The sequence below is a fragment of the Miscanthus floridulus genome, chromosome 16 (assembly GCF_019320115.1).
Source record: "Miscanthus floridulus cultivar M001 chromosome 16, ASM1932011v1, whole genome shotgun sequence".
NCBI lineage: Eukaryota > Viridiplantae > Streptophyta > Magnoliopsida > Poales > Poaceae > Miscanthus > Miscanthus floridulus.
In genome coordinates, this window is record NC_089595.1 from 24,639,853 (window position 1) to 24,664,234 (window position 24,382).

General features: G+C 50.7%; 2 protein-coding genes across 2 annotated transcripts; both read right to left on the reverse strand.

The window, feature by feature from the left end:
• Positions 1-20,266: 20,266 nt before the first annotated feature.
• On the reverse strand, positions 20,267-21,128 carry LOC136509875 (putative receptor-like protein kinase At3g47110). Its single transcript, XM_066504456.1, has 2 exons — positions 20,788-21,128; positions 20,267-20,665 (listed from the first exon to the last, which is right to left on the reverse strand). Exons 1-2 carry the CDS (start codon positions 21,101-21,103, stop codon positions 20,316-20,318), a joined length of 666 nt encoding a protein of 221 aa, XP_066360553.1. The 5' UTR covers positions 21,104-21,128; the 3' UTR covers positions 20,267-20,315.
• A 2,293-nt stretch (positions 21,129-23,421) lies between these two features.
• LOC136510432 (DNA damage-repair/toleration protein DRT100-like) lies at positions 23,422-23,934 on the reverse strand. The gene has a single exon (XM_066504876.1). It carries the CDS (start codon positions 23,932-23,934, stop codon positions 23,422-23,424), a length of 513 nt encoding a protein of 170 aa, XP_066360973.1.
• Between the last annotated feature and the right edge of the window lie 448 nt (positions 23,935-24,382).

A 24,382-nucleotide genomic window follows, 5' to 3' on the forward strand; every position in this document is an offset into this window, starting at 1 on the left:
CGCACGCTCCCAACGCTAGTCTTCATCTAGATCTGAGAGATGGCGTCGAAGAGGAGAGCTGTGAACCCAAAGAAGGCGAGCCCAAAGAAGGCAAGAGCAGGAGCCAATCGCGATGAAGAGTGGGTGCCATCGTTCACGGGGGAGGCAGAGCTTGAGAGATTGGTGGAGGCGGGTGTGCTGCCTGACCGCGTCATCGCCGAATGGCGGCCAGCCAGTGGTGAGCCGTTCTCGATGCCTAACACGGATGAAGCTATAGTCTTCGAGGATTATTTCTAGCATGGATTGGGGTTCCCTATTCATCCTTTCTTGCGGGATCTGCTGGAGTTCTGGGCGATTAGTCTATGCAATCTCCACCCCAACACCATATTACACATCTCGATCTTTATTCATTTCTATGAGATGTTTCTAGGGGTTCTACCACACTTCAACCTCTTCAGACACCTGTTCTGGTTGAAGAAGAAGGCAATGGTGGTTCCAAGGTGGTCGGCGATGTATACCTGCAGCTCCGAGATGGAATGGCCATCAAATACATTAATGTACCACTTAACACTTCTCTAAAAGGGTGGAACTCCAAGTGGTTCTACATGAAACAGAGTCACCCTACAATCCGTTGCGACGTCCACCATATCCTGGAGAACCAAAAAAGCTGGTCGGAGAAACCAAACAGTGCTGACATGGAACAAGTAAGGGAGCTCCTCGACCTACTTGAAGGTGTAGAGATTAGAGGCGAACTAGTGGCGGCGAGCTTCATAGTGCGCCAAATCCAGCCCTGCAAGGAGAGGGCCCACCCGGGTTTTGACTACAGAGGTGATGACAATGGGACACGGGAGAGGACGGAACGGCTGACGAAACAAATTGTCCTAGAGCGGGCCGTAGAGCTATTCGCTCCCAACACCTCGTTTAGTTGGCCAAAGCAAACGAGGGCCTTCAACTATACAAATCCGCCTCCTCAGGTAACCATCTCGAATGTTTTTTCCCGATACTTTTAATCCTAAAGCATTGTCGAGCAGTGAACTGGTTCACTTATGTGAAGATCCATTCGCAGGAAAGAGCGGTGTACTTCTCCGTCGTGCCGAGGGGTGATTGACTGAGGGGTGTAGACACCCAACCATTGGCTCGGCCTGAGGAAGATGCGGCCAGCGCTTCGTCAGAGTCAGAGGGCACCGACGCTGGTTGAACGGAAAATTCGCCTCCAGTATCGGAGAAGGTCCGGGGAAAAAGAGCAGTGGCAGATGAGCCAGCCCTGAAGAAGAGGAAGACGGCGGCCGCCAGTCCCCTCAAACCAGGTGGCATCTCGCTTGGTGGCGACCAGACCACTCAAAAGCGGAGGACCACGATGCTCAAGTGGTCGGATGACGATGAAACTTCAGTGGCTCCTCCGCCGAGCACTGAAGCACCTCCGTGCAGTACGCGCATGAAAGAACAAGCGAGGAGAGGCAAAGAAGTTCCCAAGTAGTAGGTGATGGGAGTCCCCAAGCAGCAGATGATGGGAGTCCCTGCACAGCAAGCGGAGGGAGTCGCAGAGTGGCAGGCGGAACAGAGGCCAACGATGGAGGAAACCGGACCTCCACCCTAGAGCACGGTAGTCGACCCCATGGCCGCGCCTAGGTACTCTGGTAGGTGTCACTAGTTCAAGAAATTATTCCAGTAGTCCAAACCATGAGTATCCTTTCCTTGGAGTTTCTTTGTTGTCATTTCTTAGCTTTTTTGGTGTTTGACAAACTGATCTGATGTAGTGCAAAACATGCAGAGGGTCTAACCCCACCAGTCCATACTACCGAACCGCTGATGGCTGATCCCATGGTGGAAGCAACATCGGCAGCTACCGTCCTAGAGTCCTCGAGTGCTCGGCAGCCGGAGGAGTCAACCGCTGTTGCTAGCAATCTTGGCGATGACGAACGAGCGGCGTTGGCGACGGATGGATTGGTGGCAGTGCCCGAGGCAATGGCGGGAACCACCAGGTCTTTAGGAGCAGAGGCTGGAGTGGCTGACAATGCGCCGAGGTCTGGGGCGGTGAAGCCGGTGGTGCCCGAGGAGCAAATGATGCTTCCTAGGGTGTCACAGGGCATGGTCAGAGCCGCTGTCCGACCACGGAGCCCCCGGTGGAGCCTCGAGCTATAGCGGAAGAGGACGAGGTGGAGGAGATCGAGCGCACTGAACCTCGACCACAAGCTGTCCGAATCCTCCCCAAGCGTGGCGACGAGGTGGTGGTTATCGAGGAGGAAGACACCACCAGGGAGATGAGGAGATTGAAGACCGCCCTTGCCAGAGTGATGAAACAAATCGAGGTTAGTACTGCATCTAGAGTGTTCCTTTTTGACGTTGGAGATCGAAGTTCATCATTATAATTGTGTATTTGCAGGGGATAACTCAGACTGCCGAGCAGTGGCACCAGCTGATAAAGAGGATGGAACCCCTCGCCGAAGCGAACGAAAAACTCAGAAAGGCGATGAACCTAATGGAGAGAAACATCTAGAGAGCCCGGCATGAGCGAGACCTTGCTAAGTCCAATGCGCGAGATCTAGAACACCAGAAGGGGGTCCTGTCCGAGCAGCTGGCAGCTGTGTCCGAGCAGCTGGCAGCTGTGTCCGAGCAGCTACGGTGCAAGTCTGATGAGCTAGTGAGTGCCTCCACGCAACTAGAACAGACTTCCGAGCAGCTCAAAAGTGTATCCGAGCAGAAAGTAGGTACGGTATATCGGCAAATGTGCTTTGTATTGATGAACAGCCATATTTTTGGCGATGACTATTGTGCTTGTAGAGCAAAACACGAAGCTTGGCCAGCTGCACCAAGCCCTCGAACAACTTTGAGAGGAGAAGGCGAAGGAGACAGGGCGAGCAGATAAACTGGCCGAGGAGTTGAACGGTAAGTACTCCCTGGTCGTAGTTAATGCTGAAGTAGTTTCCTTTCTTGACGGAACTTTGTAATGCTTGCAGACTACCGTCGGAGGGTCAAAGCGCAATTCGATGTGCTGGAGCAGGATGCTCAAACATAGAGGGACAAGTTTGATGTCGTGGTTGCCAAAGTCAAACCAGTGCTTGACTGCGTCGACCTGGAGGTGGCCCCTCAACCCGATGGCAGGCCGCCGCACCCAGACATCGTCATCAAAAGGTGCAAGACGGCATGGGAGAGCTTCAAGAACTTCAATTGCGATGCCGTTGTTACCAGCATTACTCATGCCCTTGCTGTGGTCCTGTCCCACTATCAATTTGTTGACCTTTAGGCGATAGGGGGCGGATTCGTCGAAGGGTTGAGCGAGGCGGGGACCCAGCAACTGGAGGATGAGGTGGAGGATGCGGCGAAAAAGCTGGCCGGTGACATCGACCTATTTGGTGAGACAAGCGGCGATGGTGAAGCTCGGTGATCTGCTCGGAGATTATCATCTATAATTTCTAGACAGTGTAGTTAGAATGCGCGATAGCGCAAAAAACACTTATATATGTGATAAATGTTATAAGGTGCATGTGTATGCAGTTTGCTTGTAGTTTGGTGAAAAAATCTTCGTAGTTTTAACCATAACACAATTATACGTAGTATAAGTAGCGTCCAAGCACTTGGTTCGCTACTGACCCCCATGGCCTCGGCTAGCCCATAGTCCATAACGTCGAGGGCGGAGCCCGTGCACGTGTAGGAGGAACAGGCGTGACCAAGGAATCGTAGCCGACCACCCATAACGCAGAGCGTGGAGCCCATGGCACGTGTGGGGAGGGATCGGAGACTGGGTCTTCTCCATAGAGAACAGAGCGGAACGTGTGCTGCTCGGCGGTTGTCGAAATAACTTGGAGATGTACATAGTAGTAGTGGCGTCGAAGCAATTAGTTCTGTGATGCACTCTCGGCCTTGGCCAGCCAATAGTCCATAACGTCGAGCGCGGAGCCCGTGGGCATGTAGGAGGAATAGGCGTGACCAAGGAACCACCGCCGACCACCCATAACACAGAGCATAGAGCCCGTGGCGCGTGTAGGGAGGGATCAGAGACTGGGTCTTTCCACAAAGAACAGAACAGAACGTATGCTGCTCGCTAATCGGCGAAAGATCTTGGAGATTTGGAGAAAAATCTTGGGCGATTTGGAGAAAACATGTTCGGTGATTTGGAGAAAACATGTTCGGTGAAAACATTGGAAATTTGGAGAAACGTGGTCGGCGCAGTTATGGTGATTTCATTTTGGAGTTCGTCATGGAGTGGCGTAGAGCCCGGCGACTGTAAGTGGAGATTTAAACCATAATGGAGAAAAATGGAGACGAATTATGGAGATCAAAACATTATTCATCATAAAGTGGACAGTACATATGTGGGGTGTTTTAAGGATAGAAATGTATGAGGTGCTCAATGTGCCAAGAGTTGGGAACATCGATTCCATCTAAGTCACATAGGCGATAAGACCCTGGTCGGGTGATGTCTTTGACGACATAAGGCCCTTCCTAGGGGGAGGAAAGCTTATGCATCCCTTCGGTTTTTTGTTTCCTACGGAGAACGAGGTCGCCGACAGCAAATGAACGACATTTGATGTTGCGGTTGTAGTATCTCCACAAGCCTTCTAGATTCTTGGCTGTGCGGACGCAAGTGATTAGGCATTCTTCCTCAGCCCTATCGACGTCCTCTGTCCGAACAGCTGCGACTTGCTCTTTATCATAATTTTCCACCCTAGGTGCTCGGAAGGCAATATCCACTGGTAGTATGGCTTCTGAGCCATAGACCAAGAAGTATGGAGACACATCGGTGCTGCGACTACCTTGAGTGCGCAGTCCCGAGACTACAGCTGGTAGCTCCTTAAGCCATCTGCCCAGGTACTTTTCTTCTTTCTGATAAAATCTATTTTTGAGGGCATCAAGGATCATGCCATTCGCCTGTTCAACCTGGCCGTTGGCTCTAGGATGGGCAACGGAGACGTATTTGACGGAGATGCAATGGTCTTCGCAGAAGTCCCAAAAGTGATGGCCAGTAAATGTAGTTCCAAGGTCGGTGATGATGCTGTTTGGGAGGCCGAATCTATGTATGATGTCTTCGAAGAGCTCGACTGCTTTCTTTGCAGTAGCTGAGACGAGCGGTTTATACTCAATCCACTTGGAGAATTTATCAATGGCAACATACATGTACTGGAAGCCACCTGGTGCTGGCTTAAAAGGGCCAATCATGTCCAGTCCCTAGCATGCAAAGGGCCAGGAAGCTGGAATGGTCTACAGCTCTTGTGCGGGCATGTGTATTTGCTTGGCGAAAAACTGGCATCCTTCACAATGTCGAACGAGGTCTTCTGCATCAGAGATGGTCGTGGGCTAGTAAAAACCAGCTCGAAAAGCTTTGCCGACCAGTGTTGTCGATGCCACGTGGTTGCCACATGAACCAGAGTGAATTTCGAGAAGTAACTTCACTCCGTCTTCTTGGGTGATGCATTTTTGTAGAATCCCTTCCTTGGCGCTTTTCCTCATCAAGTTGTTGTCCATCAGCACGTAATGTTTGCTTCGTCGGATTAGGCGTTCGGTTTCAGTCTTATCGGTGGGTACTTCGGTGCTGGAGAGGTACTTGATGAACTATTCCCTCCAATCGGTGGTCGGCAAAGGTACCATAAGTACCAGCTGCTCGGCGGAGGGAACTTCCTGAATTTCCTTTTCTTCCTTAATGGATGGCGCCAGAAGATTTTGAACGAAGACCCCCGGCGGAATCACGACGCGAGAGGAGCCCAACTTGGACAAGTAATCGGCGAGCTGATTATGATCGCGTACCACGTGGTGGTACTCGATACCATAGAACTTCCCTTCAAGCTTCCCGATTTCAGCGCAATATGCATCCATCTTCTTGCTGGAGCAAGACCAGTCTTTGTTAAGCTAGTTGATGACCAGCGTGGAGTCCCCGTATACCATGAGGCGTTTGACGCCGAGCTCAACGGCTATATGGAGTCCGTGGAGACATGCTTCATATTTGGCGGTGTTGTTGGAGGCCGAAAAGTGTATCCGGAGAACGTATCGTAGCTTCTCCTTGGTCAGTGTAATCAACAGAATGCCCACACTAGCACCATTGATGTTAAGGGCGCTGTCAAAGTACATCACCTAGTGCTTGGGGCAGGTGGCGGCGATGGGCTCTTGGATCTCGGTCCACTCAGCAATGAAATCAGCAAGTGCCTAAGACTTGATCGTAGGTCTATTTCTAAATAAAATGGAGTAAGTGCCGAGCTCGATAGCCCACTTGATGATACAGCCGTTGGCCTCTTTGTTGCGGAGGATGTCCCCCAGAGGGAACTCGGTGACCATAGTGATCTTGTAATACTCGAAGTACTGGCAGAGCTTGCGCGACGTAACCAGAACGGCGTATAGCAGCTTCTGGACCTGAGGATAATGAGTCTTGGGCTCGTTAAGAACCTCGCTGATGAAATATACCGGACGTTGCACCTTATAGGCGTGCCCAACCTCCTCATGTTCGACCATAATTGCTGTGTTGACGACGCGAGAAGTAGCGGTGATATAGATCAGGAGAGTTTCGTCTGGCCATGGCGCCGTCATGATCGGAGGCTTTGTTAGGAATAACTTAAGCTGCTCGAAAGCTGTGTCTGCCTCTTCTAACTAGGAAAAGCGCTCGGAGGCCTTGAGGAGTTTGAAGAAAGGTAGCCCTTTTTCGCCGAGGCACGATATGAAGTGGCTTAAGGCAGGCATGCAGCCTGTAAGCTTCTGTATATCCTTGATGCATGTTGGCCGTTTCATGTTGGTGATGGCGGAGACCTTGTCCGGATTTGGCTCGATGCCTCGTGCGCTGACAATGTAGCCCAGAAGGATACCGGATGGAACTCTAAAGATGTACTTAGAAGGGTTCAGCTTCCATCGGTACCTATTTAGGTTGGCGAACGTTTCTTCGAGATCGGCGATAAGATCATCGGTGGTCTTGGACTTGATGACCACATCGTCGATGTAAGATTCAACATTGTGGCCAATCTGTTGATCGAGGCGCATCTGGATAGCCCTTTGATAAGTCGCCCCGGTGTTCTTGATTCCGAAGGACATGGTGGTGTAGCAATACGCACCGAAGGGCATGATGAATGACGTCATGATATGGTCTTCTTCCTTGAGGGAGATCTGGTGATAGTCGGAGTAACAGTTAAGGAAGGAGAGCAGTTCGCATCTGGCGGTGGAGTCGACAACCTCATCTATCCGAGGCAAACCGAAGGGATCTTTAGGGCAGTGTTTGTTAAGATCAGTGTAATCAATGCACATTCTCCATTCTTTATTCTTTTTTCTAACGAGAATAGGGTTTGCTAACCACTCAGGATGATATACTTCTTTTATAAATCTGGTAGCTAAGAGTCATTTTATTTCTACCCTAATAGCCTCCTTCTTGTCTGGCGCAAATCGGTGGAGTTTTTGCTTGATCGGTTTGGCGGTCGGCGAGACATTCAAGGAGTGCTCGATCTTCTCCCGTGGTACCCCCAGCATGTCTATAGGTTTCCAAGCAAACATGTCGGTGTTGGCACATAGGAAGGAAACGAGCACGCTTTCCTATTTGGGGTCAAGGTGAGCCCCAATCTTCATGGTCTTGGAGGGGTCGTCGAGGTCGAGGCCGACCTCCATTATTTCCTTGGACTTGGCGGAGGCACGGGGAGGCTCCAGCTCTAGGATCTCCATGTTGTCGGCGAACAATGTCTTGGCTTCGGTGACCACGCTGGCCATCTGGATGGAGAGGTCGGTGGCTACGGCGAGGGTGAGACTCTCTGTCTCACAGGAGTAGGCGATGGAGAGGTTAGCCCGCAGGGCCAGAACTATTGTAGGCGAAGGCATCTTCAGCACCAGATACGCGTAGTGCAGTACAGCCATGAACTTGGCCAGAGCTGGCCGACCAAGTATGGCGTGGTAGGCGGTGTTGAAATTGGCGATGTAGAAGTTGATGTGCTCGACGCGGTAGTTGCTTGCCATGCCAAACTGTACTGGTAGGGTGATCTCTCCAAGAAGTTTGGAGGCCCTACCAGGTACCACACCCCAAAAGGAGGAGTCGGAGGGTGTGAGATCTGCTAATCCAAGGCCCAGCTCCTTTAGGGCTCCGGTGAAGAGGAGATTCAGAGCGCTCCCACCGTCGATGAGCACTTTTCTGAAGAGCACCTTCTGGACGGTTGCATCGAGGACGAGGGGGAAACGCCCTATGTAGGGAATGTCTACCCACTAGTCAGCCCTACTAAAGGTGATGGGGACTTCGGACCATGGGCGATAGCTGGTGTTGGCGACAGCGTCCTCCGTAGTGACGTTGAGCACCCACCGTGCGGCGAGCTTCCGTTCTCTTCTGTTGTCGGTGGAGGTGAGGCCCTCAAAGATGGTGGCAACCACCTTGTCATGGTCCTAGAAGGCATTGTCATTGCCCCCAGGTGGTCGGTGACCTCCAGCTCCGTCGTTGGCGTTGTCGTCTAGCTTTATGTCCTAGAACTCCTTAGCCAAACCGAGGCAGTTCTTCATCTTATGCTTGGCGTTCTTATTGAGAGGGCATGGGATGTCGAGGATCTTCTTGTATTGTTCATCATAGTTGCGCTTGGCACGAGGTTCATTGACGGCAGTGACGATGTGGTCTGGCCGGCGGTGGCAATTTTGACCAGTCTTGGGTCCTTCTGGCCGATCACGGCCGCTGTCACGATGATTACTGCGGTCATCATGGCGGCGGTTGTTGTGGCAGCGGTTATCGGAGCGGTCATTGTAGCGGTGTGTTGGGCGATGAGTGCCCGCATCCTCATTGAAGCGCACCTCGGCTTCCTTGGCGTCGGCGTACTGGTTGGCGGTTGTGATCATCTCGTCGATCCCCATGGTTGGCTTACGGTTGAACTTAGAGCAAAGCTCACGGTGTTGGAGTCCTCGGATGAAGGTGGTGATGACCTCAACTTCCGTGATGTTTGGAATAGAATTCCTCATCTTGGAAAAGCATCGGATGTAGCTGAGGAGGAGCTCGGATGGCTTCTAGTTGATGCGGTTGAGATCATGCTTGGTTCCTGGTCGCATACACGTAGCCATATAATTGTCGGTGAAGACTTTTTTCAGCTCATCCTAGGATCCGATGGAGTCCAGGGCAAGGCTAGTAAACCAGTTCATGATGGTTGGCGTGAGCATGATGGAAAGATAGTTCGCCATGACACTGGTGTCTCCCCCGGCGGCGCGAACAGCAATGGCATAAGCCTGTAACCACTGTGTTGGATTCATCCTTCCCTTGTAGGGCTTGACCCCAGTGATTTTGAAACCACAGGGCCACTGAAGTGTTTGGAGCGCCCTTGTGAAAGCTGGGGGGCCCTCGAGGTTGTCAGCGCCATCATCTACAGCGTTGCCGCCAGCGATTGGCTTGAGGGCTGAGTTCGGGTGGCCATACTCTTGCTCGTACTCCTAGCGGTAGCGTACTTCGTCCTCATGGTGACCGAAACGGCATTCGTCGATACGTCGTCGTGCATCTCAGAGATTGTTGAGGTGCACCTGGACATCCTAGTCGACCTCCTGGCCGTGTTGGCGGTGGTGTTCGGCGTGGTTGCCCCTAGCTCAGCCATGGAGGGGTTGCCAGTCGTCGTGGTGCTGGTCGATGAAGTGACTTTGGTGGCGATCGGTTCTTGTGGCGACTGATGGGTGAATCAAAGTAGTGGAGTATGAAGGTCTCTGATCCTGTCGAATCTCATTAACCTAGCAGTGCGCTCTTTAAGCATGGCAGCGACCTTGGTGAGCTCAGGCGTCTATGGGAGGCGGGCGAGCTCATTGGCGGCCACTGCCAGATTGGCGCTTGGAGTCTTGAAGACATCGTGGCCGTCAATGTGGAGAAACTCTTCGTCGAGGTTGCGCTGGAGTGGCCTTCCTTGCGAGTTGAGCTACTGCTCAGCCATCGCGAGGGCATTCTTGTTTGCTCGACGTTGTGCGACGTTGACATTTTAGTTCTCACGAGCAGCACGTTCCTCCTCGGTCTCGCCATTCCAAGGGGGGTTGTCGACGCTGACGTTAAAGATCACACCACCCTAGAAAGGAGGGAGAGGAAGTTGCTCGGTGAAGGTTTCGGCGAGGGTCTCATAGGGCCTTGGGACTCAGAATCTGGATTCTCCTCCAGGATGGTCTAGAGGGACGCTCTAGAGTGTCGGCTGACGTGGAGCATGTTGATGGCCGGCAGAGGCTGATCGGTGATCTAGTCGGCGAGAGAAAGGATGTTTCCCACCTAGTTAGCGAATTTGCCCCTCAGGGCATCTTGGTGGGTGGCGGTGACGTTGGTGAGCCCGAAGGGTAGAGCCACAACTCCTAGAGTTTTCTGAGCAGCCTCTGATAGATTTGGATTAGATGGTGGTCGGCACTGAACCAAAGTGTCCAGAGCCGATTCGGTGATGGAGAGGCAATCAGCGAGCTTTAGACCGACCCGATCGATGGACTCGACCAGATCATCATTGTTGATCTGCCTCCTCTGGTAGTGAGGAAGCAGGTGGTGAGTTGCTGATGGAGGCAACCTCAGGGGTGGTTCCAAGATTGGATCTGCAGTCGTAGGTGCAGGGATGATCGACATAGAATTGACCTGTGCCGACTCGAGGAGCTCTCCGACTCCATTAGCGTTGATGATCTAGGAGATCGATCCGACCATGAAGATTTGGCCGGGCTGCGAGAGGGATGAAGAGCCTGTGGAAAAAGCCATCTTGTTTGACAAGGAAACATCATGCAAGCCCCTACCTGGTGCACCAACTATCGATAGAATATCATCGGCAGTCCTCCGAGGGGTATCCCACGAAGGTAGATTGATCGGCAGAGGTGCTGATATCAAGAATAAGAAGGCAACAGAGACACACGAGTTAGACAGGTTTAGGCCATCAGTATGACATAATACCCTACTCCTGTGGTCTGTTGGTTTGTATTGGCTATCGTATGATATTGCGTGTGTTTGGAGGGGGTCCCTACCCACCTTATATAGTCCGGGGAGTAGGGTTACAAGTTGGTTAGATCTGAGAGATAATCAGAAAGTAATAACTAATTACAGGAATCTTGGGATCATACATATCCTAACAGATCTCGTAGTATCTTCAGGATGTCTTCCAGATGTCTTACGGGAGGCGTCAAGCAAAGTCATGCCCTGCAAGGCTTCGTCTTGTGGGTTGGGGGACCCCTGAGGGCGTAGCCCATGTGTTCTACCATGGGTATCTAGGGTCATACCCCCCACAATCCTGTACCCATCGGTTGTGGTACCATCATAGCGCCTGCTGGTACTTGGCCGAATAGAGGAGGGTGATGTCACGAGCTTCGTCTAGCTGGTCCATGGCGTCTTGGTGGGATGCCTCGGCTCCCTGTTCATCGTATGCTCTGATTCTTAGTGCTCCATAGTCAAGGTTGGTTGGGAGGATGGCCTTGGAACCATAGACCATGAAGAAAGGCGTGTAGCCGGTGGCCCGGCTAGGAGTTGTCCTTAGGCTCCAAAGCACCGCAGAGAGCTTGGCGACCTAGCGTGCGCCAAATTTGTTCAACCGGTTGAAGATTCTAGGCTTGAGGCCCTGTAGGAGCATGTCATTTGTGCGCTCGACTTGCCCGTTCGTTTGGGGGTGCACGATGGTAGCCCAATTGACCCGGATGTGTTGTTCATCGTAGAATTGAATGAATTTCTTGTTAGTGAACTATGTGTCGTTGTCCGTGATGATGGAGTTTGGTACTCCAAAGCAATGGATGATGTCGAGGAAGAACAGCACAGCCTGCTCGAACTTGATTACGGAGATCGGTCAAGCTTTGATCCATTTTGTGAACTTGTCTATGGTGACAAGTAAGTGGGTGTAGCCCTTGGGCGCCTTCTTGAGAGGCCCAACCAGATTGAGCCCCCAGACCATGAAGGGCCATGTGATGGGGATCATCTAGAGTGCCTAGACCGGGACGTGAGTTCGCCGAGCGTAGTACTGGCACCCTTCGCAGGTGCGTATGATCTACTCGACGTCGGCTACTGCAGTGGGCCAGTAGAAGCTCTGTCGGAATGCGTTCCCTACCAAGGTTCTAGGCGCGACATGGTGACCACAGACCCCACCATGGATATCGCTCAGCAGAAGCTTCCCCTATTCGGCAGGGATACAGAGCTATAGGATCCTAGTGTGGCTCTGTTTGTAGAGTTTGCCTTCTACAAGAACGAAGGACTTGGCGGGACGCGCGAGCCGTTGAGCCTCCATCTTGTCTGTCGGTAGCGCATCATGGAGGAGGTAGTCAAGGTAGAGTGTTCTCCAGTCGTCCAGAGGGTCGAGCTCTGTCGTTGGTTCCTCTTCAAGCTCCATGACCTTAGGGCCGGAGGGAGCCATCGGTTGGTCAGCCCTCGGGGCTAGATCAGATGGGCCATCATCGGCCCGCTTCGATCCTTCATAGCGTACCGAGGGCTTATGTTAGTCGCTGGCGAAGACACCCATTGGCACTGGCTCTCAACTAGATGCCGCTTTTGCATGTGTGTTGGCCACCTCATTGAGACGCCTTTGGATGTGATTGAGTTCGAGGCCATCAAATTTGTCCTCCAGCCATCGGACCTCCTAGTAGTACGCAGCCATCTTGGCATCATGGCAGCTGGACTCCTTCATGACTTGGTTGACAACCAGCTGGGAGTCGCCCTGGATGTCGAGGCGTCAGATGCCCAACTCGATGGCGATTCATAGGCCATTGATGAGCGCTTCATACTCAGCCACATTATTTGATAAGGGTAAATGGAGCCAAACCATGTACCTCATGTGGACCCCGAGGGGTGATACAAAGACCAGCCCCACATCAGCGCCCTTCTTCATCAGTGATCCATCGAAGTACATCGTCTAGTACTCTTGATTGATGACCGCTGGTGGTGTTTGGACCTCAGTCCATTCTGCGATGAAGTCAGCCAGCACCTGGGACTTGATCGCTGTTCGGGGGGCATACATGATGCCTTGATCCATCAACTCGAGTGCCCACTTCATAGTTCTTCCTGTGGCGTCTTGGCTCTGGATGACCTCACTGAGGGGGAACGACATCATGACCGTCATGGGGTGTGACTCAAAGTAGTGGCATAGCTTCCTGTTGGTGATGAGGACGGTGTACAGGAGCTTCTAGATTTGGGAGTAGCGGGTCTTGGAGTCGGATAGTACCTCGCTGATGAAGTACACATGGCGCTGCACCTTAAGGGCGTGCCCCTCTTCCTCCCGCTCTACTACCAGGGCGACGCTGACCACCTACGTGGTGACCGCTATGTATAGCAGGAGGGATTCTCCATCGCTTGGAGGAACTAGGATCGGGGGCCTTGTCAGAAGCAGTTTGACCATGTCAAGTGCCTCCTTGGCCTTGGACATCCACTCAAAGCGGTCGGCTTTCTTTAGGAGTCGATAAAGGGGGAGACCTCGTTCGCCGAGGCGCGAGACGAATCGACCGAGGGTGGCGAGGCACCCTATGATTCGCTGAACCTCCTTTATGTTCAGAATCGGGCCCATCCTTGTGATGGCGGAAATCTTCTCCGGGTTGGTTTTGATGCCATGCTCGGAGACGATGAAGCCGAGTAGCATGCCCCTTGGGACCTTGAAAACACATTTTTCAGGATTGAGTTTGATGCCATTCGCTTAGAGTTTCGCAAAAGTTTGCCCAAGATCGGCAACGAGGTGGTCAGCCCGCTTGGACTTAATCACAACGTCATCAACGTAGGCCTCAACGGTCCGCCCGATGAGGTCCATGAACCATTTGAGCATACAATGCTGGTACATGGCCCGAGTGTTCTTTAGACCGAACGACATTGAGACATAGCAGAATGATCCAAAGGGGGTGATGAAAGATGTCGTGAGTTGGTTGGATTCTTTCATAGCGATTTGATGGTAGCCGGAGTACGCATCAAGGAAGCAAAGGGTTTCGCACCCTGAGGTAGAGTCGACTATTTGGTCTATGCACGACAAAGGAAACAAATCCTTTGGGCATGCTTTGTTGAGGCCCGTATAGTCAACACACATCCTCCATTTCCCGCTCTTCTTTCGTACAAGAACGGGATTAGCTAACCACTATGGGTGGTGTACTTCCCTGATGAATCCGGCGGCCGACAATTTCGCTATCTCTTCACCGATGGCCCTGCACTTTTCCTCGTCGAAGCAATGCAGGCGTTGCTTCACCAGCTTGGAGCCTGGATGGATTCTCAAGGTATGCTCGGCGACCTCCCTCGGAATGCCTGGCATATCCAAGGGTTTCCACACAAAGATGTCTTTGTTGCCGTAGAGGAAGTCGATGAGCGTGCTTTCTGATTCAGAGGAAAGTGTGGTACCAATGCATACCATTTTACCCTCGGAGCTGCTGGGATCTATGAGGACCCCCTTGGAGCCCTCTGCCGATTCGAATGACCCGGTCGATTTCTTCACGTTGGGCGCTTCTTCAGAGACCTCCTCCCTGAGAGTGGTGAGTTCTCTGGAGGCGACGATTGCCGTGGCATGGCCACATCACTCGACCTCACACTTGTAGGTGCGCTAGAAGGAGGTGCCGACGATGATGACCCTATAAGGGCCCAACATCTTTAGCTTGAGGTATGTATAGTTGGGGATGGCCATGAACTTCGCATAGCATGGTCATCCCAGGATCGCGTGGAAGGTTCTAGGGAACCCAACCACCTCAAAGGTGAGAGTCTCAGTCCTGTAATTAAACTGATCCCCAAAGGTAATGTGCAGATCAATCTGCCAGAGTGGCATGGCCTGCTTCCTAGGCATGATGCTATGAAAAAGCGCTCGGGTTGGGCGGAGGCACGTCCGGTCGACGCCCATCACGTCGAGCATCTTGGCGTACATGATGTTGAGGCCGCTGCCTCCGTCCATCCGTACTTTGGTGAGTCACTTTGGGCCGACGATCGGGTCGACCACAAGCGGATACCTTCCCAGGTGTGGGACAACATCCGGATGGTTGGTCCTATCGAAGGTTATGGCGGACTCTGGCCACCGAAGGAAGGGAGGTGTGGCCGGTTGGGCCGTGTAGACTTGGCGGCATGTGACCTTTTGGCGACGGTTGGAGTCGTAGGCCGCTGATCCTCCAAAGATCATGAGGCAGCCATCCGGCGTCGGAAAGTCATCATCCTTCTCCTCGGTGTCGTCCTTAGTGGGGGCAGGTTCCTTCCCCTACTCCCCTTTGTTGGAGCTTCCGGACAAGAACTTTCGCATGAGGCTGCAGTCCTTGAGTAGATGCTTTACGAGAAAGGCGCGGTTTGGGCACAGCCCCTCAAGCATTTTTTTGAAGTGGTTCGGAGTGCCCTCCGTGGGCTTCTGACCACCCTTACGGTCAGTAGCGGCCACGAGCGAGTCCTCATGTCGTTGCTTCTTATTCTTTTTTTTGGCGGAATGATTGGAGGTGCCTTCGCCGTCACCCTCGTCCCGCCTTGCCTTGCCTTCGAGGCGATCGAAGATTGCTCCGATCGCCTCTTCTCCTGAGGCATGGTTAGTGACGATGTCTAGGAGTTCCTTGGTGGTTCGCGGGCCCTTGCGTCCTAGCTTATGAACCATAGACTCGTAGGTCATCCCAGACAGGAAGGCTCCTATCACATGGGTGTCAGCAATGTTAGGGAGCTCGTTGCATTGCCGGGAAAAGCGTCGGATGTACCCATGGAGGGTCTCACCGGCCTTCTAACAGCAGTTCTTGAGGTCCCATGGGTTCCTAGGGCATTTGTACATGCCCTGGATGTTTTCCACAAAGATCTCCTTTAGATCCGCCCAACTCTGGATTGCGTTGGACGACAGGTGTTCCAACCACGCCCGTGCTGAATCGGCCAAGAATAGTGGGAGGTTGTGGATAATGAAGTCATCGTTATCCACACCTCTGGCTTGATAGGCAAGCCGATAGTCTTCTAGCCAAAGTCCGGGGTTTGTCTCCCCAGAGTATTTAGGGATATTGGTAGGCAGTCGATACCTTGGCGGGAATGCAGCGTTGAGGATGTGTCGGCTGAAGGCCTGGTGCCCTAGGAGGCCAGGGCTCGGGCTCCAGTCCTTGCCACTGTCGTAGCGTCCACCGCATTGAGGATGATAGCCATGGTGGGCTCCTTCCCTTGGGTCGCTGTAGGCATGTTTGCGGGCGTCGATGGTGCTACGTGCGTCGCGGTTGTGGTCGAGACGTTGATGTACTAGGATCGCAATGCGCTGCCCGGCACCTTGTGGTGCTTGGTGGACTGATGCATCCATGGTGGGACGCACCGAGGGCGTACGCTAGCTGGTGTCGAGCTCACGTCGCCGGGACAACAAGCTTTCCGCCTGCTGCGCCACTGCACGCTCGAGTAGCGTGTGTATTTCGTGGTGGGCCCGACGATCCTCAAGCATTGTAGCCTCTGGAAGGTCATGAAGCAAGGCCATTGCGGCAGTGATGTTCTGGCTTGCTCGAGTAAAGTGAGGAAGGATTTCATCGTCGACGATGATCCTTCGGTTGATGTCATGGGCCATGGCGCGTGCGCGCCCACCGTTTCCGTGGCATTCGATCTCCTGATCGACCTCTACGTACTCCCGAACAAGCTGTTGTCCGGCTTCGTCTATCTCCCGCTTTTGGGCTCTCAGCTGCTCCACCCCTACGTGAGGCGGGGCTGCTGTACCCCCTTCAGTTCCGCCGCCGGGGTTGCCTGCCAGAGTAGTCTCCTCCGCGGAGACGCTTTCGACGTGTCCCTCGGGGGTTTTCGCCATGAAACATTCCCGGGAGGGGTGATGGCTCCCCCTGCTGGAGTCAGAGCTAGAGTTCGACCCCGGCCCCTCCACGAGGAGGCCATGGAGGAATTCCATGATGCTTTCAATCATCCCCATGAACTCGTTGTTCACGGGGGATGGGATCGTGCGCTGTCCCACAAGGTGGCTAACGGTCGCCGCGGCGTTGCAGAGACCGAATGGAAGCGCCGTCGGGGCGCTCCGTGTGGAGTGTTCCGGAGAGAGGGTGAGGCGGCGCGGGTGATGAGGACATGACACCCATGCATATGACCATGTTTGGCACATGATATGGAGGGGTAGGAGGCCAGCAAGGGTGTCCAAGTCAAGAAGGAGGCCCGAGGCTAATTCGGTTCGAATCCCCGAGGTGGAGGCCCAAAGCAACTCAAGTTCGAGTCTGCCTCGGGTTCTAGGACCAGTCTGCCTTAAACTGGTCACCCAAGACGCATCCGGACTCCGTTTTCGACGATCCACATATGGTTGGAAAGCTAATTTGATAAGGAAGCCAATCAAAGTAATCTCATATCAAAATACCTTCAGAATCAACATAAATCATCAAAACAAGTCAGCGTCCAGAATCTGGCAGGGTGCTGTGACACCGTCTTTTGGTCTGTTGGACCGTGTATCGTGTTTGGGCCCATTAGAGAGTGCATCCAGGGTAGGCAACGACCCTAAGACCTTTATAATCATACGCCGCTGCTGTCATTAGGTTTTGTGTTTTGCTTAGATTAATCTGTCAAGAACAGTTTCACCGTTCATCGATTTGTGAGACCCCAACTTTGTGAGATTAATCATTCATCTGCAATTTGGTTGCTTTCTTTCTTGTTCTTGCTTTTGTTCTTCGTTGTACAGACAGGGATTAGCCTTCTTGGCGAGTTCAACCGGATTCGTGTCTCGGTTGATAACCAGAGGAGTTATGGTGCTAAGATTGCAGGGTTCGATCTTTCGATCTGAAGCCGGATCGGTGTGTCATTCTCCGCCACAACAATAGTTACCACTACCTGATGGAAGATCGGGATCCCAGTTCCCATTACCGAGCCGGTCGGTGACGAAGTCCAGGCTTCCAAAGAGGAAGGCCTGAGATGGCTTGGAGACGGGCGGAACCCACATCCCAATAGGTGGGAGTGCAGGAAACTCCAGTGAGCCGAAGCGAGTCGAATCGCCTGAGCCCGCCATGGCGAAGGTGGCGGAATAGTGGGCCATCCGATGACCAAAAAGTGTTGAACATATAGCGTCTTCCCCATGGACAGCGCCAACTGTCGGTGCAGAAAGTGACCAACAAGTAAATATTTGTAGTTTTGTCGTACGTTGTCATCGGAGGTGGCCTAGCACTTAATGACGCAGGGTTTATACTGGTTCAGGCAACGTGCCCTATGTCCAGTTTGAGTCGGTCGGTGACTTTATTCCTGAGCCCAGGTGCTCGAAGTTTGCAGTGGGGTTATAAACGAGAAGGAGAAAGATGGAGGGTACAAGAGGTCCGATCGGATTCTGGTCAATGGGACCAAAAGCGACGGGAGCCCCGCTATGAGCTAAGTGTTCGAGCGTGTGCTCGTGGTTTGAACCTGGTAGTTCTGCCTGTTGTGTGCTAGTGAACTTGATCGATCTGATGAATCTGAATCAACCCGGTCTTTTGGGAGAGAGCGCATCCTTTTTTATAGATGATGGGGATGGCCTTATAAGTGAGAGGGAGAGAGTATGTATGCTACTAAGCCTTGTTGCCCACGCCGGTGGGTACGGGATGATGGTAGGCGCCCACAACATTGTTGGATGTCAGATGCACGTGGGAGGTTGTGTTGTCTTCTTCGGGTATGGCAGACGTCGGCGCCTGCCACACTGTTGATACCTGGAGGTATGCAAGGGGTTTTACCATGTTCGACTGGTACGGTAAATGTCGGCTCCCACAACATTGTCGATGCCTAGAGGCATGTGGGGGGAACCTTACCGTATGGGAATTAATGGTGCCCACAATACTGTAGGGGAAAATATTGGCGCCTACAACACTGCTTGGGTTCTGTCACGCCAGGAGGGTCGCAGGGTACTGCCTGACAGGTGCGTAGGGTACGGTCCCTGGTATTGCGGTTTGACTTGTGCGTCCTGCCTTGCTTTCTCCGTTCGTTCCCTGGTCCTTACCGAGCGGGCGTCCCCGGTCGGTTGGTCCCAGTCGGCTCTGATCGCGCCAGTCGGAGAAGAGCAGTGAGCAAAGGTTTGGCGCATCCCCGGTCGGAGACACGGGTCGGAGTCGGAAGTAGTGCTTTGGCCAGGCCTCCCGGTTGGAGAGGCCGTCCGGAGGCGGGCTGGAGACCGAAGCGAGTGTTCTGGTTGGAGAGGTGGGCCAGAGTCGGAAAACGGGCGCCGTTCCTCCTCGGCCAGACCTTCCGATCGGTGATTGGATCGTCCTTCTGGCCTGTCGTTTAGATACTTGAGCCGGCCCACGAGTTGGGCGTTGTCTGCCTGGACTTGTTGGGAAGCCGATCCGCGAGGGACCCGGGTTTATGAACCCGACAGTACTGATGTTAGCAATCACTGTGGACTCTCTACTTCAAATTTGCATATAGTCCAGAGGAAAACTTGATCCATTATACTGTCTCATGTGGTGGTGTCTGAATGTTTAACTAATCACAATATTTTTAACTGATTTGCATATAAGTGAAGCCAAGGTTGGCATGGAGAAGGCGCACTGAGCTATTGTGAAGTCAAGGGGGGGGGGGGGGGGGGATGGTTAATAGTGTACCTTGAAACCAAGGGTACAGTACAGGTAAAGCACTTGTTTGCTCAGATTGTTTATGTTTAATGTTCTAAGCATTAAGCAAATAAACAATATGTAGCCCTTTAAAAAAGACGCGTTCCATGTTATCAGAACTCCTATGTTGAAATGTGCCATGTGATACCGTTGATTCTTGGCATCTGACTTCCTCATTTCACAGGAAGTTGGATGGTTTACTTTGGGGGACTTTGTATTTGATCTTCTATTATGAAGTTTATTTATTGTTTGTTGCCATCCTTCAGGATCTGATTTTTTATCCTTCAAGATCACGGAGACATGGAGGACCCCAGGCCATCGACTCACTCTTCGGGGCTAAAATCCTTGTCATTGAATCAGTCAGGAACAGCGATTTGGAGGAGGCCCTGGTGGTAATGGCTGGCCATGGAACGTTTCATGTCAGGGTTTGAGACGTTGGTCACATGGTTTGTTGGTCAGGCAGTGCAAGCACCCCAGGAATGCTTGATTGGAATGTCTTCCTTGTCATAAAGTAATAATAAAGCAACCTATTGGCTGTCTATACAAAATAGCGTTGGGGATTATCCAACTCTGTTGTCAATTGAAGTCTCGTTCTCCATCGACCCAAACATGCAGTACAACAGCACTTGATTGGAATGTCTTCCGTGGAAAGAGAAGTTGAACCCATGCAAAAGGGGAAAACAATTGGACTTGAAAATGAGATGGCATGAAATTTGCATATATCTTGGAAGTTATTTGGACAGCTTGTAATAATTGAGTATTCAGGAACCACGAAGATTGCACATGGATAATAAAAGCTTACGAACAAGTAGGTAAACTTGACAATGCTCTATCCTTATTTCATTGATGTGGCAACGCAGATATTTGCACAAGGCCATCTGAATTCCAAGATATCATTCAAAAAAGCCACCTCATTGGTAATAATGTTGCAATAGAGTACTCCACATTGGAAGAATGAAGGACAGTGAATTATACACACTTAAATCCTAAGGGATTTCTGCAATGTAATCATTGATTCTGTGCAGCTGAGCAGCAGCGTGTTCCATGTTCATTCTTTCTGATGAGTTGTCCTTTGAACATGAGACGCCAACTCGTATCACAGAAGCTAAGCAACTGAGTATATCAGAATCATTGTCATACAGCTCCGCATGCAATAGTTCTGGGTCAATGATTTCTGATATCCTGTCAGGTAAACCTGCCTCAGCAAGCAAGTGCAGGGTCAAGCCTTCTATGAACATACCATCAGTTGGTGCCTTCCCTGTGAACATCTCAAGCAGAGTAACCCCAAAGCTGTAGGCATCACCAGCAACTGATGCTTGACCACCTGCTCCATATTCTTCAGGAATGGAAATATTATGACAGTTGACAATGCCACAAGAAGATGATACAGTAAGGGCACTAAATCAAGGCAGATTAATTGACTAGAAACAAAATGTGATTTCTAAATGGTGGAGGTACCTGGAGCGACGTATCCAGTGGTTCCTCGTATCCCAATAGTGCTTTCAGTCCCAATGTTCAAATTTGATCGGTCCATGGATTCACCAATCAGCTTTGCAAGCCCAAAGTCAGCAACATAAGCAGTCCAGTCACTACCAAGGAGGATGTTGCTAGGCTTCAAATCACAGTGGATCACTGTTGGACAACTACTGTTGTGAAGATAGTCTAGTGCATCTGCTACATCAGTCGCAATGTTCATCAGTTGGGTTAGACTTAACTTGTGTGTCTGCTCATTGCTTCTTGGATGCAGCCACCTGTCCAAGCTGTACCTGGGCATGAAGTCGAAGACTAGAGCTTGGAAGTCATTCCCTGAGTCTATACTGGAGCAACAGGTGATAATATTGATCAAGTTCCTATGTTTCACTTGTCGTAGAGCCTCACATTCAGCCAAAAAACTTCTGGAAGAACCAGGTTGCTGTGGAGTAAACACTTTGACAGCGACTACAGAATCCCTAGCACTTGTAAGAGACAAATTTCCTTTATAAACAGATCCATATTTTCCTGCTGCTATCAGATTAGTAGGGGCAAAACCATCCGTAGCTTCAAAAAGTTGGAGGTATGAAACTCTAGGATACTTGTTGTCCAACAAATGGTTTTGTGTAGCATTGATCCTGTCCAATCCTTTTCTCCCTTTGAACAGAAAGAGTGCAACCAATAGAAGAGCTAAACATATAACGATGCCAACAGCTGGAAGAAAAATCTTCAGTTGCAACCGTTTACGGTGGCTGTGTGGCTTGACCTCACATGGTGGCAATTCAAGCTCTGCAACACCACCACAAAGCCCATCATTTCCAATTACAGAAAACCAACTCATGTTAGTGAACACCCCATGTGACGGCACCTCACCCTCTAGATGGTTATAGGAGAGATCCAGCTCTACAAGAACGCTTGAGTTCTGGAGAAGTTGTGGAATGGCTCCAGACAGATAGTTGTGAGCTAGGTAAAGCTTTTGCAGCCCATGAATCTTGCTCAACTCTTGAGGGATGCTACCAGACAGACCATTTCTTGTGAAATTCAGCATGCTCAAGCCCTTCAAATTACCAATTGATGGAGGGATGCTCCCAGTGAAGTAATTGCCAAACAACAACAACAACAACAACAAAGCTTTTAAGTTTCAAACAAGTTGGGTAGACTGGAGTTGAAACCCAACAGAAACAATTAAGGTTCAGGCACGTGAATATCTGTTTTCCAAGCACTCATATCTAAGGCTAAGTCTTTGGATATATTCTATCATTTCAAGTCTCCTCTTATTGACTTTACCCCAGTCAACTTCGGTCTTTCTCTGCCTCTCTTCAAGTTATTATCCTGGCTTAGAATTCCACTACGCACCGGTGCCTCTGGAGGTCTCCGTTGGACATGTCCAAACCATCTCAACCGGTGTTGGACAAGCTTTTCTTCAATTGGTGCTACACCTAATCTATCACGTATATCATCATTCCGAACTCGATCCCTTCATATAGGACCGCAAATCCAACACAACATACGTATTTCTGCGACACTTATCTGTTGAACATGTCGTCTTTTCGTAGTCCAACATTCTGCACCATACAACATAGCAGGTCTAATCGTCGTCCTATAAAACTTGCCTTTTAGCTTCTGTGGTACCATTTTGTCACATAGGACACCAGATGCTTGGTGCCACTTCATCCACCCTGCTTTGATTCTATGGCTAACATCTTCATCAATATCCCCGTCTCTCTATAGCATTGATCATAAATATCGAAAGGTATCCTTCCTAGGCACTACTTGACCTTCCAAACTAATATCTTCCTCCTCCTGAATAGTAGTGCCGAAGTCATATCTCATATACTCAATTTTAGTTCTACTGAGTCTAAAACCTTTAGACTCCAAAGTCTCCCGCCATAACTCCAGTTTCTGATTCACTCATGTCCGGCTTTCATCAACTAGCACTACATCGTCCGCGAAAAGCATACACCAAGGGATGTCCCCTTGTATGTTCCTTGTGACCTCATCCATCATGAGGCAAACAGATAAGGGCTCAAAGCTGACCCTTGATGTAGTCCTATCCTAATCGGAAAGTCATCCGTGTCTCCATCACTTGTTCGAACACTAGTCACAACATTGTTGTACATGTCTTTAATGAGCCCGACGTACTTCGTTGGGACTTTATGTTTGTACAAAGCCCACCACAAAACATTCCTTGGTATTTTATCATAAGCCTTCTCCAAGTCAATAAAAACCATATGTAGGTCATTCTTCTTCTCCCTATACCACTACATAACTTGTCTTATTAAGAAAATGGCTTCCATGGTTGACCTTCCGGACATGAAACCAAATTGGTTCATAGAGACCTGCATTATTGCTCTCAAGCGATGCTCGATAACTCTCTCCCATAGCTTCATAGTCTGGCTCATCAATTTAATTCCCTGATAATTAGTACAAATTTGAATATCCCTTTATTATTGTAGATCGGTACCAATATACTTCTCCTCCACTCGTCAGGCATCTTCTTCGATCGAAAAATATGGTTGAACAGCTATATTTTTCGATCGAACAAGATGTCTGACGAGTGGATGAGAAGTATATTGGTACCGATCTACAAAAATAAAGGGATATTCAAAGTTGTACTAATTGTCATCGAGAGATAAGTATACTAAACTTGCAGTCTCCAAGTGCTCCTGGTACTTCACCAGATAAGTTGTTTTTTGACAGATCCAATGTTGTCACATGCTTGAGGCTACCAATTTGTGGAGGAAGAACACCAGAAAGATAATTGTGAGAAAGTAACAATGAATCAGTTAGTGATGAGAGGCTGAATATTACTCCAGGGATAGCACCGGTAAGCCTGTTGAAGGATAATGTCATGGATGTTAACCTGTGCAAGCTCCCAAGGTTCTCAGGAATGGAGCCATTGAGCTCATTGTTTGACAATACAAGGGTGAGCAGTTGTGTGAGGTTGCCAAAGGAGGCCGGTATACCTCCTGATAGGAGATTCTCTTCCAGCGTGAAAAATTTCAGGTTCTGAAGTCTTTCAATATCCTCAGGTATAACACCATGCAGATGATTTCCGGCGAATTCTAGGTCTTCAAGGTGAACAAGGTTTCCAATACCCAGAGGGATTACTCCAGACATCCGGTTCTTTGCCATGATTAGCGCGACTTTACTGGCCCAGAGAAATTAGCTACAAAACGTGGAACCACTCCTCCAAGGATGTTGTCACTAACATCTAGAACCTCTAGATGGGTGCAGTTGGTGAAATATCTAAGGAACTCCCAATCCACATCGTTCTCAGCTTGCAGCATGTTAGACTCCATTTCAACACTCTCTGGGAAGAGCTTCCCTATCTCAGGAGGCACCCTTCCTTCGAAGCTGTTATGAGCAAGACCCAGCTCTTGTAATTTAGTGGCATTTGAGAGGGAAGCTGGGAGTGTTCCAGAAAAGTTGTTCCCAATGCCACCCAAACGGAGCACTTCAAGGTTAGGCAGATGCCTGCCTGCATCTGGGGGCAGTCTGCCATGCAGCCTATTTGAACTGAAACCGAAATATTGGAGAGAGGATATGTTGAATAAGAGAGGTGGAATTGTGCCCGAAAGGC